Raw genomic sequence first — 16,923 nt, 5'->3', positions numbered from 1 at the left:
AGCTTCTGTTTTATTTCCTCTATTTTTTATTTTGAGATTTTCAGAATCACTCATTCCTGCATATCTGGCATTACAGAACTTTTGCAATAGTATAATGCAAACTTTTGGAAAGCAGAGTATACTCTGCTTTCTACTATTTTGACGTATGAAAGATTTGCTAGGAATTCTCTACTTTCAGATAGCCAGGTAACCTCTATACATTCCACTGATAAATGCTCACTTCAAGTCACAACACTCAGTTAACTAGTTCCGATTCCAGATGATGAATTTAGAATGAGCTTCATTAATGCTTTAATATGACTTACTATGTTACATACCTTGATTGCAAAAATTCTATCATTTGTATTTTGGGTAAGTGAGTGAAAATTATGCAACTATGACTTGACATAAATAAGAATTTCTTTGTGCTATGATAGTTGGAGTCATGACTAAGGTGTATTAAAGAGGTTTCATATTAGACTTTTTCTTTTTTAAGATTTTATTTATTTGGCAGACAGAGACCACAAGTAGGCAGAGAGGCAGGCAGAGAGAGAGAGAGAGAGGAGGAAGCAGGCTCCCTGCTGAGCAGAGAGCCTGCTGTGAGGGCTCTATCCCAGGACCCTGGGATCATGACCTGAGCCGAAGGCAGAGGCTTTAACCCACTGCCACCCAAGCGCCCCTAGACTTCTATCTTTAAATGCATTCACAGTTTCGAAAGTGCATGCTAAGTAAGAACTATGTTAAGAAAGATGAGAGAATATTTTTCAATAGAAATGAAAAGCTAATTTTACATTAACTTTGGTTTTAAAAAGCAATGCATTAAATGAGTAGGAAAGAAAAAGAAATTCAACCTAAATCGAATTCTGAGAGGTCCTTTTAACAATTACTCATGAAAATTATCTTTTAAAAGTTCTTTTGTCAAGCATTTCAGAGGGCATATTTGGGAAATGAGAAATTTAAGTGTACATTTATATAGTTTATATGTGTAAATAGCCTGTACTCCAATTTTTAATTTTTGAACCCACTCTGTTCAGCACTGATGGGTAAGAATTTCAGAAACTGCAGGAAAAAATGAAACAGTATCTATTTTTGAGATGCTTAAAGTTAAAAAAAATTAGTTGTGTGACATAGTAAAGACAAGAATGGCTAATTATAATTGCTGAACTTTAAAAAAATGTCCAAGTATACAGCACAAGTTCATTTGCAGTGTTAGATTTGACAAGATACCAGTTAGTTTGTTCAATGTATGGTCTTATCGTCCTGTACTCTGCAACTCAAGAATTTTGGATTAATCCGTACATACACGTTAGCACTAACACTCCCTTTGTATTGAGCTATATAACTGACAAAGACTTACCCCAGCATTCTTTACCAAATAGATAAGTTCTGATCATCTCTATTATGTTAATAAGTACGAAATTATAGAAGTTAAATATAAATTTTATTGAGGTCACAATATTGAAACTAAAGCAATGAAACACTTTAGAATGAGAATATAATGTGACTCTGGAAAAGGCAAACCTTAATCAACTCTGTTTCTCCTGAATATTAAAGGGTTAGAATCTCTAGGCTTAACTGTGACTGTGGAAGGGCCAATTTCCAATGATACCAGTTCTCTGGGCAGAGAGAACTGCAGCAGCATAGAATTTGCTCCTTTACTTCCAATCTTTAGGCGAAGATATTTCCATTTAAACTGTTCCCACAGGGGTTCCTGGGTGGCTCAGTGGGTTAAGCCTCTACCTTTGGCTCAGGTCATGATCCCAGAGTCCTGGGATCAAGCCCTGCATTGGGCTCTCTGCTCAGCAGGGAGCCTGCTTCCTCCTCTCTCTCTGACTGCTTCTCTGCCTACTTGTGATCTCTCCCTCTCTGTCAAATAAATAAATAAAATCTTAAAAAAAAAAAAAAACTGTTCCCAAATTGAACTAGTAGTCACTAGCTACCAGTTGCTTTTTTTTTTTTTTTTAATTTTTTGCTTATTTTTAAAAATATTTTTAAAAGACTCATTTACTAGAGAGAGCGAGTATATGAGTGGGAGGGAGGAGCAGAGAGAAGGAAAGAATCCTCAAGCCGACTCCCCACTGAGCACGGAGCCCAAGTGGGGTCTCGGTTTAGGACCTCCACCAGATCCGCTGTGAGCCACACAGACGCCGGGGTTGCTTTTTTAAAACTTAAATGGATAGGGAGATACATTGGTACCTTTTTCTTTTAAAAAGGCTCTGTATAGCATAAATTGGAATTTGTATGTAAACGTATTTCAAAATTACGCATAATTATTGCATAATTAAATAAGAACCATAGCTGCAACTTAACATTACCCAACATTTGTCAGAGGCTTGTTTTAACCAACGTTTTATTCCGCACAACGCAATTTGGGTTCTAGGTTTAGGGGTGACCCTTCTGTGATTAAACTCTCACTCCATTCCAGTTTGTATACTGCTGCCCGGAACACAAAAGTCAAAATTAGTCCGTATAGATGAGGCATATTCTTTTTAAGTCGAAGACGGTTAATGCTACTTTCAGGCTCTCGAACCTTTATGTAAGATGCATGTAAGCTCTAGTGAAGGCCTCGTCTCCCTGCCAGTGATAACGCCTCAAGGAAGGCGAGTATCCTTGAGTTTTGCTACTTATAATGGGAGATAAAAACTGACACTCGGTTTGCAGCTGGGTTAGCTGAACAGATGAGCCAGTTAAATCTCTCTTCCACATACTGAACTTTGACCAGTGCCTAATGGATGCGCATTAAACTCGGGTCGGCCAGAAGCGCCGGCCTCTCTGCAGCCTGCGACGCGCCGTGTAATCCACCTGGGCTCTCGCAGAAGCAATGAGGGTGCACGTAAAGAGGTCGGGGCGGGGGGGGGGGGGGTGCTACCCTCTAGGTCACGAAAACCACCGACCAAATTGAACCCACTACAAAGCAAATGACTAGTTTTAAGTGAAAAGGAATGCAAACGCACCCGCGGAAGGCCAATTTAAGAGGCAAGCGCTTCCAGCGACCGCCCCGCCGGGCCCGAGGCAGCAAGCCCCGCCCCTAGCTCTGCACTCCGTCGGGCCTCGGGGGAGCCCCAAGCCGGCAGCGGGAAAGTTCTGGGCCTGCGCAGTCAGGCCCGCCCCGTGCCGCGTGGAAAAGGCGGGACCTGCCTGCCGATGCGTCATCTCGAGGGCGACGCCAGACGTCACTGCCTGGACCGGGAAGGTCAACCGAGCCTGAGGGAGGGCGCGCGCCGAGTTTTCGCCCGGCGTTGCCGGCGCGTGCGCGTGGCTTCCCAGGCGGCCCGGACTCCGACGCTGGTCCCGGAGGCCGGTGTTTCGGCTCAGCCCGGGCGCGGTCATGCTGTTCCGGCCGGGCGGTAGGTGGCTGCGGCCGCTGGCCGTACTGCCGCTGGGGGCCCGGGACCCGCCGCTGGTGCGGGCCTCCGCGGGCGGCATTCGGCGCTCTGCTCCGCCGGTGTGGGCGGCGGCGGCGTCCGTCTCTGCGGTCGCCTCTGGCGGCCCCGGCAGCTGGTACGAGGCGCTAGCCGCGTCGGCGCCGGTGCAGGGCACGGAGGAGGTGCTGCTCGGCGTGCACTCCGCCACGGGTCTGCCCTGGTGGGCCTGCATCGGTCTCACCACGGCGGCCCTCCGCGGCGCCGTCACGCTACCCCTGGCCGCCTACCAACACTACATCCTGGCCAAGGTGAGGGCGCCTGCTCCCTGCGCGTCCGCCTGCGCGGCGAGGGGTGCTGTGTGTCTGCCGGGGCTTAGAATCCGCTTCTGGAGTTGCTTAGTGTACCTGAGCGCGACCACTTTTTTAGCTAAGACGTTTCACTAGCATTGGGTGTGTGAGTTAAGAGATGTTTGGTGACACATGTGCCTGTCATTTCGTTTACCCTGCTGGGTCCGTGCTCAGAGCCCTGTTACTAAGCTTGCTGTTGGAGAAGGAGACGAATAAAGGCAGCGGTAGCAGAATTGTATGGAGAAACCTGTACAATTGCCGTCTTAAAGATCGTAACAGCCTGTATGTCTGCAGCATCCTTGTCCCCGAGGATTCCGATTCATCTTTCTTATTAGAAAAAACTGCTGAGCCAGCCATTTGCAAACGTGATATCCTTATTCGGGCTGCGACTCTGGTTAGTGCAGCCCCTTGGGCTTCAGGGCTTCTCTCCTGTGGAATCGGGATAGTAGTAGCTTCGTGGTCTACTTCACCATGTTATGAAATCAAGTCAGATAATGTGGCTTAAAGTGCTCTGAAAGCAAAGTATTATTCAAATGTAAGACTTCAAGAATCATGGTTTTCATGTTTTCAAATTATTGGGGATGGAGGTGGAACCCATAAGCAAAGGGAATCATCAGCACCATTAAGGCAGTGGGGTATTTTACAGAAACAGTTAACACAGAGCATAAATTAATGCAAACTTTTTGTGACTGTGGCTGTCACAGAGCATATTCAAGACTTAATTGACGACTTTTTTTTTTTTCAGTATCATTACTCAGAAGTCCAATATGAAACATTAAAGTATAGGGTTCAGTTCTTATCTAATCCTTATAATGACTCTGAGGTAGGTGCTGTTAAACATTTTATATATGAGGAAACAGTTTTAGAGCTTAAGCCACTTGCCCAGGATCACATAGCTAAGAGTATAAGCTGGACTTTGAATTTGGTTGTAACTGAGGATATCTTAAGCAAATTTGACACCTTATCCTTAGGCTTAGTTTTCTTGAAATAATCAGTAAACCACATTTTTCAGTGAGAAGAATAGAGTAAAATTCTGAGTAGTTATGAATAAAGATCCTTTATGTGCTCATAACGAATTCTACTTTTTCTTTAGCTAGGTGGAAAATTTACAGCCAGAAATAAAAAGCATTGCAAGGCATCTTAACCAAGAAGTTGCGGTTCGTGCAAATCAGTTGAGATGGTCCAAAAGAGTTGCCAGGTAAGCTAATTCTATGAATATAGACCATATGTGTGTGTGTGTGTGTGTGTGTGTGTGTGTCTGTCTATGTCTATACGTGTATATATATACATGCTGCGTAAGTGATTAAATTAATTCTAGGTTTGGGTGTTCTGTAGCTTTAGCAGCAAAGTAGTCCTTTCACTCCTTAATATTTTAAGAAGTTTGTGTGGTATGAGTTTTGTATAGTGAAAACAAGAAATGGAGAAACAGAGCAAGTTCCTTCATGAGGAACTCCAGCCTCCTGAGGAAGACCCGTAATCAAATAATGATTAAATTAAGTGCTATGGAAAGGGTTATGAACAAGGAGTTCAGTCCTAGTGGAAAGTCAGGGAAGGCTTCACGGATGGATATATTGTGCTAGTCTGTTGGGATTTCAGTCGGCAAATGATACAGATTATTTACACACTTGACCATTTTGGAAAGAATGCTATAGCAGCCCACAAAAAGGGGGAGGTAGAAAGTGTGAATGCTCTGGTAGAAGAAATTAGATAGCCAAGGTGCTCTCTATCTGCTGTGGTTACCCTGTGTAGTTGTCTACCTGGGCTCTTAGAAAGTGCTTAGAAGGTGCTTGACTGTGCATGCTGCAATCCTGTGCCTGTTGTTATCCCCTGGGAACTTGTAAGTCCTGCTTCCGCCAGCCCAAGTTAGTACTTAGTCAAATTGTAATCCTTACTAGGCTGTGACCAAGTTCACCAGTTCACAGCAATGAGAAAAATAAGGGCATTACATTGTATATATATATAATGTATATATGGTTATCTGTATATTTTTACCTATACGTGTATAAATTTGCCAGCTCACTTCAGTGTGAAATTGCTCCTCTGGTTAGTGTTAGAAAGATCTGACATTTAAAAAAACATTATGTTAGTTTAATATCTTTATTTGATAAAATAGAAAGTTGACAAACTTAACAGTTTTGAAGTTTTACTGACCAGAGAAATCTAAGAATGATAACTCCAGGCCAGAAGACCAGATTAGCAAGCTGCTCATCTGAATCATAAGCGCAGCCTGGCAAGACTGGTACCTTGTTTATGTAGCTTTGGCAGGATGATTTTCCAGACACATCTTTGCACAGATAGATGACTGTCTAGGAAGACACATCCGAGAGTTTCTTGCATTTTCGATGAACTGAGTCTTGAAGGCTAAAACTGAGTTAGCCAGGTGGACTGTCCACACAGATGACGTAATGACTTCCAAAACGTGCTGATGTAGAAGTTTGATTTATTGGATAGCCTGTGCATGTAGGCACCAGAATATGCAGGTGTCTGTAGAAGAGTAGCAAGAGATAAAGTTGGAAGAGTCGGCAGAGTCTAGATTATAAAGCCTGGAATGTCCGTGTACTGTCTTAGTGCAGTAATACACTATAATTCTAGTGGATTGGCTTCAGGCCCCTTGGATGTCTGCATTGTACAAAACATGCTACAGGAGATTGAGAGGTGAAGACCCAACACTTGATCTTCGAGGAGACTATAGAAAGTGGGATTTAAAAACAGGAATAACGAATAAGGTTAACAGAGAAACAGATTTTAAAAATCTTCTTAAAAGAGTTGACTGAATGGAAACCATTTTGATAGGTCAAGAGCATATATATTACAAAATCACATTGCTACAAAAGGTATATTCAGGGATCAAGTAATTGAGCTTGCCTGGAATGGAGGGATTTGAGTTAAATGTGCTTTCACCTTTAGAATTTGTGATACAGACTGGTCAGACCACGCCAGTAGTAAAATTTCACGTGTTAAAACCTAATTGGCCAAAGACCACCAGAGGCAAAGCTTATAATTCGATGATGTCAAATTTATCAAAGTATTATGTAATTTGTGTACCTTGCTAGAGAATTTTCATTAAAAGGCTTTTTTGCCTCTTGTTAGGCAATCCCTTAGTATAGTATATGACCACTAAAAATCCCACACAAAACTTAAGCTAATAACTCTGACCTGGGTGTGTTTGTGCTGTGGGTATGAATATTGTGCTGTCGGTGTGAATATTGTGCTGTGGGTATAAATATTTTCTCCTTTCCCTCTTTCCCCTCTTCTCTCAAACTAGGCTCACTTATCTAAAGAATATGCGGAGGCTTGTTTCAGAACTGTATGTTCGGGATAACTGCCACCCGTTCAAAGCCACCGTATTGGTCTGGATTCAGTTTCCAATGTGGATCTTCATGTCTGTTGCTCTGCGGAATTTTAGCACCGGGGCCACACATTCAGAAGGTAGTTATTACAGCAGTCTGTTTCCCCCAAATACGTGCTCTAACGTTGTCTTTGTACGCTAAAGGGGAAAAAAAGGGGGGGAAAAAACCTGTGCTTTTCATAATTAGAATATTTTTACCATCTTTCTTATAAGGGTATAGATTTTAAAATATTAACTGTAAGCAAAGTAGCCATGTTGAGAAAACGTGAATCTAGGAAGGACAACAGTAATACAGTTGACCCTTGAACAATACAGGTTTGAATCGGGCAGGTCCTCTTATAGATATGTTTTTTACAGTCCTGCACTGTAAATATATTTTCTTTTCATCATGAATTTTTTTTTAAATTAGAGAGAGAGCAGGGAATGGGGCAGAGGGAGAGAGAATCTTATGCAGACTCCCCACTGAGCGCAGAGCCCCACACAGGGCCGGATCTCACAACCCTGAGATCATGACCTGAGCTGAAATCGAGAGTCGAACACTTAACTGACTGAGCCTCCCAAGTATTTCTCATAATGATTTTCTTTTTTTTTTCTTTTTTTTTTTTTTAAAGATTTTATTTATTTATTTGTCAGAGAGAGATTACAAGTAGGCAGAGAGGCAGGCAGAGAGAGAGAGAGGAGGAAGCAGGCTCCCTGCCGAGCAGAGAGCCCGATGCGGGACTCGATCCCAGGACCCTGAGATCATGACCTGAGCCGAAGGCAGCGGCTTAACCCACAGAGCCACCCAGGCGCCCCTCATAATGATTTTCTTAATAACATTTTCTTTTCTTTAGTTTTATTGTAAGAATACAGTATATGATATTTAAAGCATATAAATGCTATTGGTAAGTCTTCCAGACAATAATAGGCTTTCTGTAGTTCTTGGAGAGTCAAAAGTTATACACAGATTTTTTTTTTTTTTTTACAATTTTATTTTTAAGTAATCTTGCACCCAGTGTGGGGCTCAGACTCAGAATCCTGAGATCGAGAGTCACCTGCTCTGCCACTGAGCCAGCCATGCGCCCCATACAGAGAGTTTCAGCTGTCGGAGGGCCCAGCCCTGAACTGTTTAATGGTCAGCTATAGTTCTTCATGGAAGTCCTAATAAAATTAGTGTTACAGTTCCATGATTCAGCTTCCTGGCCAAGAATTTCTTCCATTTATAAAATTAAGGGACCAGAAAAGCATTAACAGTTATAAATGTAAACATTTATTAAGAAACTATAAACTGGGGGCACCTGGGTGGCTCAGTCGTTAAGTATCTGCCTTTGGCTCAGGTCATGATCCCAGGGCCCTGGATCGAGCCCCACATAGGGCTCCCTGCTTGGCAGGAAGCCTGCTCCTCCCTCTCCCACTCTCCCTGCTTGTGTTCCCTCTCTCGCTGTCTCTCTTTCCATCAAATAAATAAATAAAATCTGTTTAAAAACAAAAAAACAAAACTATAAACTAAAGCATTTCTTAAAGTCATTTCTAACCAGAAAATACCTGAACAGACTTGAAAGAAAGTAGCCTGTGGACAATTATATAAGTATAAGTTAGAAAAGAGTACTGCTATGTATCTTTGCGCTCCTACAGCTGTTTGCTACAGAGTTTTTGCTACTTTCTCAGTGCAGGAAGGGCTAATTCATGTCGTGGAATAAAAAAGTGAATGAAACCAATGCAAGTCTTTAGTATGAAGGATATCTTATTTGAATTAGACTACTTATGTGTTGTATATTTCTTTCTATGTTTTATTTATAAAACTGTCTTAGCAGGTTTTTCTGTTCAGGAACAGTTAGCTGCTGATGGAATCCTGTGGTTTCCTGATCTCACTGCACTGGATTCTACTTGGATTCTGCCTATTTCTGTTGGTATCATCAATTTATTAATAGTGGAGGTCAGTGGTTTTAAATGAGATTTGTGTGCCATTTAAATTATTGGGATTTTTGATGCTGTCCCAAAATCAAATATAAATGTTTGAGTTGGTAGTGATATTCTGGCTCTGAGCTAGAATTGAGAGGCCTTGGTTTCTGGTCATAGATCAGCCATTGGCAAGTGTTAGGCCAGTTCCTTAACCTCTCTGGGGGCAGAATGGTCATAATTGAAATGGAAGAGCTGAGTTAGAACACTTCTAAAGTCTCTTTACAAATATGTGAATCTAATACACATAATTTTTTTATTTGTTTTTGGTAAAGACAGTAATTAAAATGGTTAATCAGTATGGTTTTATTCTCACAGTAGATTGGTATTTTGTGTATTTGTTTAAAATGTAAATTTGCAAGTCGGAAACATAGTGTCTGATTGTCTTTTTTTTTTTTTTAGCTGTATGACTCTAGAAAAATCAATACTTCTTTAAGTGATAAGATAGAAAAACACATACATATAAAATATGATCTGTCAACTATGTCTTGCCATTATCCTGTGCTGTGTTACTCAGCAGTTTAGTGGAAGCAAGCCTTTAATTGTATAAGGACCTGTTCTTAATGGAGTTGAACAAAGACTTTTTGAACTGGAAGAAACCTTAGAAATGATCCCTAGAACTTCATCTCAAAGATCCATCACTGGTCTCTGGGAAATTGAATACACCCTTATTTATTTATTTATTTATGTTAAGGGGTTTTTTTGGTTTGTTTGTTTTATTAGAGAGAGAGCACCAGCAGGGGGAGTGGCAGAGGGAGAAGGAGAAGCAGACTCCCCACTGAGCAGGGAGCCGGATATGGGGCTCAGTCCCAGAACCCTGAGACCATGATCTGAGCTGAAGACGGACTCTAGCTATCTGAGACACTTAAGTGCCCCAAACTCTTTTTTTTTTTTTTTTCAAATGAGAAGAATGAAGATGATACTCTAATGTTTTGAGCTAGGGTTTCTTGAGGAAAGACTCCAACTGAATGTGGTTGGTACTTAGTGAATATTTATTAGAATGAAGAAGATGATAAACACAAGGTCACAGTGAATTAATGTCAATCCTCAAGGCTTTCCTTTTACCAGCTAATAACCCAGTGTACAGAAGTTTAAAAAAACTTATTCTTGGGACACCTGAGTGGCTTAGTCGGTTAAGCATCTGCCTTTGCGGGGAAGGGGTGTGGGAGAAAAAAGGAAAGCATCTGCCTTTGGCTCAGGTCATGATCCTGGGGTCCTGGGATCCAGTTCCGCACCAGGCTTCTTGCTTGTCAGGTAGTCTGCTTCTCCCTCTGCCTGCCACTCCCCCTACTTACGTGAGTGCTCACTCTCTGTCTTTGATAAACGAGTAAATAAAATCTTAAGAAAACCAAAACAACTTATTCTTACATAATATACATCATGTGCCAGGCACTATTGTAAACAGTTTAAATGAATTAACTCATTTAATTAGAATAATTCTGTGATACAGGTATTAAGTAACTTATAGGCTTAAGTAGGCTTAAGTAACTTATACAAAGCCACATAACTGTTAAATGTAGAGCTGCCATGCAAATCTAGGTCGTTTGGATCTGGAGTCTGTGCTCATAATCATTTCATTGTTCTGTCTCTTCAATAAGTTATTTATGAGTCAGAACTGCTTTTCCTAACCTGGTTCTAACCTTCATTCCATACAGCCATATCACAAACCTTTGAGATACCTATTGTGATTCTTCTTTATGCCAGGCACTGTGTTTAAATACTAAAACAAGGGTAGCGGTTCATACATAGCACCTATCTTGAAAGGATTTTCAATCTTACAATTTTTCATAAACATCGATTTGTAAAAATTATGCTATGATACTGTTTAATATAGCTGAATCTTCTTTACTGTTATTGATTAAAGCTCCCTTTAATCTGCCTAATTATTAAGTTTTCCAGAAACATAGTTGGTCAGCTATATACATTTATCAGTGTTTTAATTTTTTTTGCTTCTATTAAGATATAGGTAGAGGCCAGGCAAAAATCAAATTGTATTTTAAAGCTTGTCTAATTTAATATGCTTAATAATTGTTGTGTATATTTATTATTCTACCCTCTCAGATTTTTGCTCTGCAAAAAATAGGAATGTCTCGTTTTCAGACATATGTTACGTACTTCGTTCGTGCGGTATCGTTGTTGATGATTCCAGTTGCCGCGACAGTACCTTCGGTGAGTAAGCAGCCACACTGTGTGTAGCATGTGCTCAGTCTTCTCTGTGCTTAACGTAGACTGGCTAGTCTCCGTGTCTTCTATTGAGCTGCCTTTGACTGCTAAATCCCTTCCTGGTCTCCTGAGTTTCTGTAGCAGTTACTATTACCAAGTAGCACTTGGTATTTCTTGGGCTTAGATAATCTTCCTTTGTGTGAATGTGAGTTAACTCTTGTCTCCTTTTTCTTTCTTCCTTTCTTTTTTTCATCTTGCACGGCACTGTAAACATAGTATTTGTTCTGTTTGGTTAGTTGAAATATTGAATTCCTTCTGTCTGCATAGACTGGGCCAAGGAATTTAGCTCTTAAAAAAGAAACAAAACTTTGTGCCAAGTCCATACGGGTTTGTATGTAATCTTGTCTAACCTCATAACAATGCAGTGAGGTAGGTACACCTGCCCCCATATGTATGTCATTATACTTTGGTAGAATTAGAAAAAAAATACTGAGGTTTGCAGTTATTTCATATTTTTAGCCTTTTGCTTATTTCCCAATGATACTTAGTGCAAAGAGGGCAAAAGCTGTCTTAGGTATTATAGCTCTCTTTTCTCAGGGCCAGACATAGACCATGAAGTAGAATTCATTCGTCGGGGATAGTTAGTGCTCTGTCAGCATATATCAAAGTACTTCGTTGTCTTGAGAATTTGAAACAGTGCATTTTCAGCATCAAAAATATATTTTTGAAGCTGTCCCTTGAACATAATACCGCCACTAATCCTGTGTAAAATAAGTAAGTTTCCACATTTCTGAAGTAGACCTCGTAATGTCTGTGAGAACTAATAAAATAGCATCAAGTGCTTATTATAGTACTTTCCATGTAACAGTAATATTGCTGTAAAATACCCTGTGAAGAAAGAACAGTACAGACAGGTTCACTGCATGTCTGGGGAGAAATCATACCAGTGGTAACTGAGGAAACTGCCCGAGCAAATAAAATAGGAGCAGTGAATTTTCAGTGAGGGATTGGGTTTAAAGTGAGTACCAGAGATCTCAAAAGCAGTGTCTGAAATACCTCAAAGTTTACTCCCCCAAATACAGGAAATTCAGAGTTTGGCAGTTTAGTGTAGAATGATGGAGCAGCTGCCTGAGGACGCGTGAGGAAGCGGACCGCCTCTTTCATTCCGCTCCACCGTGCGCAGCCGGTCATGCCTGTCCTCGAGGCCGCAGCTGGTCACGATGGCTGCTGGAGCTCATCTTGCGGGAATGGTGAAAGGGAGCTTCAAGTGCCATTAGCCCCTTTAAGGAGCCTTGCCAGATGTCACACCGAACACTCGTGCTCACATCCTAGTTATGTGGGCCACAGCCGGTTGCAGAAGATACTGGGAATTAGTCTTTTTTTTTTCTTTTTTGATAGCAGTATACTCAGCTTAAAATGAGAATTTTATTTCTAGGAAAGAAGAAGGATTCTTAGTAGGCAGTTAAGTCAGATGACGATGAGGATGCTATTGGCTAATCCTCATTCAATATTGACTTTGTGTCAGGCACTATTTCAAAAGGTTTACATGTAATAGCTCATTTAATTCATCCAGTGGGCACTGAAGTAGGTGCTATTACAATCTCCACTTTAGTGTTGAGGACACTGAGACACGGGGAGGGTAAGAAGCTCATTCAAGGTCAACTCATCCATTACCTGATGCTTAATATCACATAAGTATCTCAGGCACATCCAGAGGGTTTGGCTCCTGCCTGTAACTGATATGCTAATCTGCTTTGAGGCTGTGGTACCTTCTGCCCCCCAAAATTTGCTTTGGAACAAATGCAAGTCTTTAATATGGGCCACCTTCTGTTCTGACCTGTCTGTGTGAGTTACCTCCCTTTTTCCTCACAGCAGCCTTCTGAGGCGGGGATAGTTCAGTCACCATTTTATAGATGAAGAGACTGAAGCAGAAGGAAAATAACTTCCCTCCAGTCAAATAAATGGGATTCCCATTCAGGCAGTTCAGCTCCAGGACCTGGACTCACCCACCCCAGGCTCCTGCCTCTGGGGCCTGATCACATTCTGATGCCAGAGAAAAGTTGGCAACGCATGCAGGTATGGGAGGATCTTGAGAGGCTCCAGAATGTCGTCAATAACCTAAATAAATCACTCTGAATGGGAATACAAAAGAAGTTGAAGATAATGTTGGGACTGTTTGTCTCTGAAAAAATGCCTTCCCGACTAAGAAACCGATTACTGGGAAATTCTGGGGTGATAAACCACTGTGTGGAGAACAGTGGGGTCTAGGGAGCCTAAATGGCTGTGCCCCCGGTGCCCTACCTCCAGTATAGCAGCTTGTCAGGACTCTTGGTGTGGGCAAAGGGTGCTTTCTTGCCGAAGAGGAGAGGGGAGATCTCTCTCGAGCCTCTGCCCGAGCGCTGCTGTCTGTCCTCGGCTTTCCTATTGTGAAAAGCTCTCCTGCTGCATTCTTTTCACTTTTTCGCCCTTTCAGCCTTCTTTCTACCTGTCAGAATCATCACAGGTATCCGGTAGCTGCCACAGGTCTCGTGCCGTCCTGGCCCACTGCGGCTTCCCCACATTGTCATTTTCTCCTGTACTGCGTGCCAGTGTGTGGACATCGGTGCCCTTGGAGAGTTGAGAGGTGCTGACATTCACGCGCTTTCTTTTTCTAGTCGATCGTGCTGTACTGGCTCTGCTCCAGCCTCCTGGGCCTTTCACAGAACTTGCTGCTGCGCTCTCCCACGTTTCGTCGCCTTTGCCGGATACCGGTGACCAAGTCCGATTCAGACACCCCTTATAAGGACCTCTTGGCTGCCTTTTACACCAAGTTCATTTCAAGAAAATGACGTGCTTTCCATTACTTTTGAAAAAATTGCAAGTGTCACTATCACATTATATTTACGTTTACAAATTCAGATGTGATTTAATTTGTCTTTATTTAAAACCGTGAATTGTGTGAAGTACTGTGGGTTAAGATATAATCCAAATATATTTGACAATACCAAAAATCCTTTAAATGCTAGAAATGTATGTTTGGTTGTATCCTAAAAATACAAAAGTAGAATCAAAGTACGTTATAAAATTATAACTTGCTAGAGGGGCCAGAACTTTGGAAGACCGGATTAGATACTGAATGATGTCCGATTGCACTAACTAATCTCATACATTAAAGCTTTTATAAAGAGAATACAGTGAAGTGATTCTTAAGATTTTGGAGGTGTGGAGGATCATAGACCCATTTGCTTATCTGCTAAGGCTATGGTTTTCTTTCCAGAAAACTCCTGGGACTCAGAACATGAGGCCTTCATTGACGAGCCTCTCTTCCCCCCGCCCTGAGGCTTTCTGGTAATTCCTGGTTGAGAAATCTTACTCTTACTCTAGTGGAACACACAATGATGAGGAGTTCATGTGTGACTCCTAAAAAAAATGGACTTGAGATTCATGCAATAGAGGAGTCCTTATAAGAAAGTACCTAATATGGTAGGTGATGTTGCCTTTCAACCCTGCTCTGAACGAATGTAAGAAGGGTACATTCCTTTTTCTATATCTTAAGAAGAGTGGACTAGAGTATAGCACTAAGTACTGCTAGAGCCCAGAGTAGAAAATCTTAAATGTTAAGTTTGTTTAGTCAAAGGAAGAAAACCTGAAAGTCAGCCATCTGTCACGGAGGTGATTTTAAAAACTTTATTTGGAGGGTTTGAGAATTCTAATGGGCTTAGACTATGGTAGATGGAAAAATTAATAGGTAATATAAATTGTGGATCCAGTTTTTTGCTTGTTTGATCTGAAGGGATGATAAAACTACTGCAGTTGGGATATTTGTGAATAAATTTGACAGGCATCTGAAAAGATTATAAATTATAAGTTGTCATTGAGTTAGAATATGAACCTCATTTTGAGAGGCCCTGTATCCCATCTCATGTTTAACAATAAAGCAAAAACCAAAGCAGAATTAATCAGTCTCTCTTTTTTTAAAAATATTTTTAATTTTTATTTATTTATTTGACAGAGAAATCACAAGTAGGCAGAGGCAGGCAGAGAAAGAGGGGGAAGCAGGCTCCCTGCCAAGCAAAGAGCCCGATGCCGGGCTCAAACCCAGGACCCTGAGATCATGACCTGGGCCTAAGGCAGAGACTTAACCCACTGAGCCACCCAGGCACCCTAATCAGTCATTTTTAATGTCTTTTAATGTTTTAAAGTCATTTAATAATGTCTGTTAAATCTTAGCTGTTTTGGTTGTCACCTCACCGAAAATTTAGAGATAGCAGTTGGGACCTGGTTCTCTTTTCCTGACTTCCCAGTCCTAGTCATGACTGCCCTATTGAAGTAACTATCTTTCTAATCACAGTGAAGGAATTGAAACTTATGTACAGTCATTCCTTATTATTCACAAACTTTGTATTTGCTGGTTTGCCTACACACTAAAATTTTTGCATAAGCCCCAAATCAATATAGTGCTTTTGATGTTATTCTTGAATAAACATAGAGTGGCAAAAAATTTGAGTCATTCAAAGTACATATTCCCAGATAGGTCAAATGGGGCAACACTGTGTCTTCTTGTTTCGCTCTCCGACTGTATAATAACCAAGTGTCCTTTTCATGGTCTAGTGCCATGTTTTTTTCTCATTCTTGTGCTTTTTGTTAGTGATTTCACTATTTAAAATGGCCTCCAACCATTGTCATCTGAAGTGCTGTCTAGTTTTCCTAGGCACAAGAATCCTGTGATGTTCCTTAAGGAGAAAGTAATACCTACATGAAATAAACTTCATTCAGGCACAAATTATGATGCTGTTTGGCCATGAGTTTACCATTAATGAATCAACAATATTTTGTATTGACCGGTTGTTGAAAATTTGACAAGAGGCTCATAGGAATGTAACTCTGTAAATTCTCTGGGAGCAGTGGTTTAGTGTTGATGAATTCAGTGTTTGTGGTAATTTTATAGAATATAACTACCTCAGATAACAAGAATTGACCTTTTGGAACATGTACAATCAGGGAAGCAGAGGCAGAAATGTCTGTGCTGGTTGTATTATAGCAAAAAGAGAAAAGATAATTTGAGAAAAATTGTGGCTATCTCTGGAACAAGTTGAGTCTCGCCATGTGTATCATTGGGTACTGAGTCATGTATTTCTCTCACAGTGAGTTGGAGGAAATCAGCTCTCTTCCCCATCTTCCTCAGACTTTCTGAAAATAAGTGTGTCACTTTCTGAAAGTAAGAAATAAAGGACTGCTGTGACTTCCTTTTCCAGTACATCTCCTTTTCATGAGTGTGCTTTTACCTTGTTTACTTGGATTCCCCTCGATTTCTGAATGTACTTTCAACATCTTTTTCCAAGGGATGATATACTTTGTTTCCTATTGCTCTCCTGTTTTCAGGCCTTTCGAATTGCTTTGAAAATAGATGCAAATTTCTTTGAAAATACAAGATCCTTCTTCCCAGATCTCAAAATAATTTCTGGTTGGGTTGAAGGTGGCTGGGATCTGTGAATACTCGTGAATAAAGAGAACTGGTACATTAGAACTGAGGTGAATCAGTCATCTGACTTCAAGCTGGTAAATATTGCTCTCACTTCTTTCTCCAGGCAGATTTTTTAGTAAATAGCAAGTCATGTTTCTGAAGACTCCCAGGTCCGTGGTCTCTGATCTTACTTCCCCAGCATTTTGTCTTAGGAGCACTTCCAGAGCCTAAGGGCCGGGGAGGTGGGTATTGGATGGGAACAAGAGGACACACACACTGTAAAGATCCCTTGGATGCTTCTCTCCTCCGCTGCTGAGGGACTGGCAGAGCTCAGTCCTG

General features: G+C 41.3%; 1 protein-coding gene across 11 annotated transcripts in view; it reads left to right on the top strand.

Annotated features, from left to right (window-relative positions):
- Positions 1 to 3,108: 3,108 nt before the first annotated feature.
- The window catches only part of LOC116585183 (cytochrome c oxidase assembly protein COX18, mitochondrial), an 80,446-nt gene continuing 66,631 nt past the window's right edge, over positions 3,109 to 16,923 (top strand). For 4 of the 11 annotated variants that reach the window (XR_004283494.1, XR_004283493.1, XR_004283492.1 and 1 more), the window contains exons 1-5: positions 3,110 to 3,652; positions 4,789 to 4,889; positions 6,957 to 7,120; positions 8,831 to 8,955; positions 11,040 to 11,147. Coding sequence is in view for 5 of the 11 variants with exons in the window: in XM_032334548.1 (XP_032190439.1) it covers positions 3,308 to 3,652; positions 4,789 to 4,889; positions 6,957 to 7,120; positions 8,831 to 8,955; positions 11,040 to 11,147; positions 13,796 to 13,969 (1,017 nt within the window). In the remaining 6 variants the exon portion in view is untranslated. Of the gene's footprint in view, positions 3,653 to 4,788; positions 4,890 to 6,956; positions 7,121 to 8,830; positions 8,956 to 11,039; positions 11,148 to 13,795; positions 14,637 to 16,923 lie in introns of those variants that run through there. The other 7 variants (XR_004283495.1, XR_004283496.1, XM_032334550.1 and 4 more) reach the window with 6 other exon arrangements.

The sequence above is a fragment of the Mustela erminea genome, chromosome 2 (assembly GCF_009829155.1).
Source record: "Mustela erminea isolate mMusErm1 chromosome 2, mMusErm1.Pri, whole genome shotgun sequence".
Taxonomy (NCBI): Eukaryota; Metazoa; Chordata; class Mammalia; order Carnivora; family Mustelidae; genus Mustela; species Mustela erminea.
This window is presented reverse-complemented; position numbering and strand designations above follow the sequence as displayed.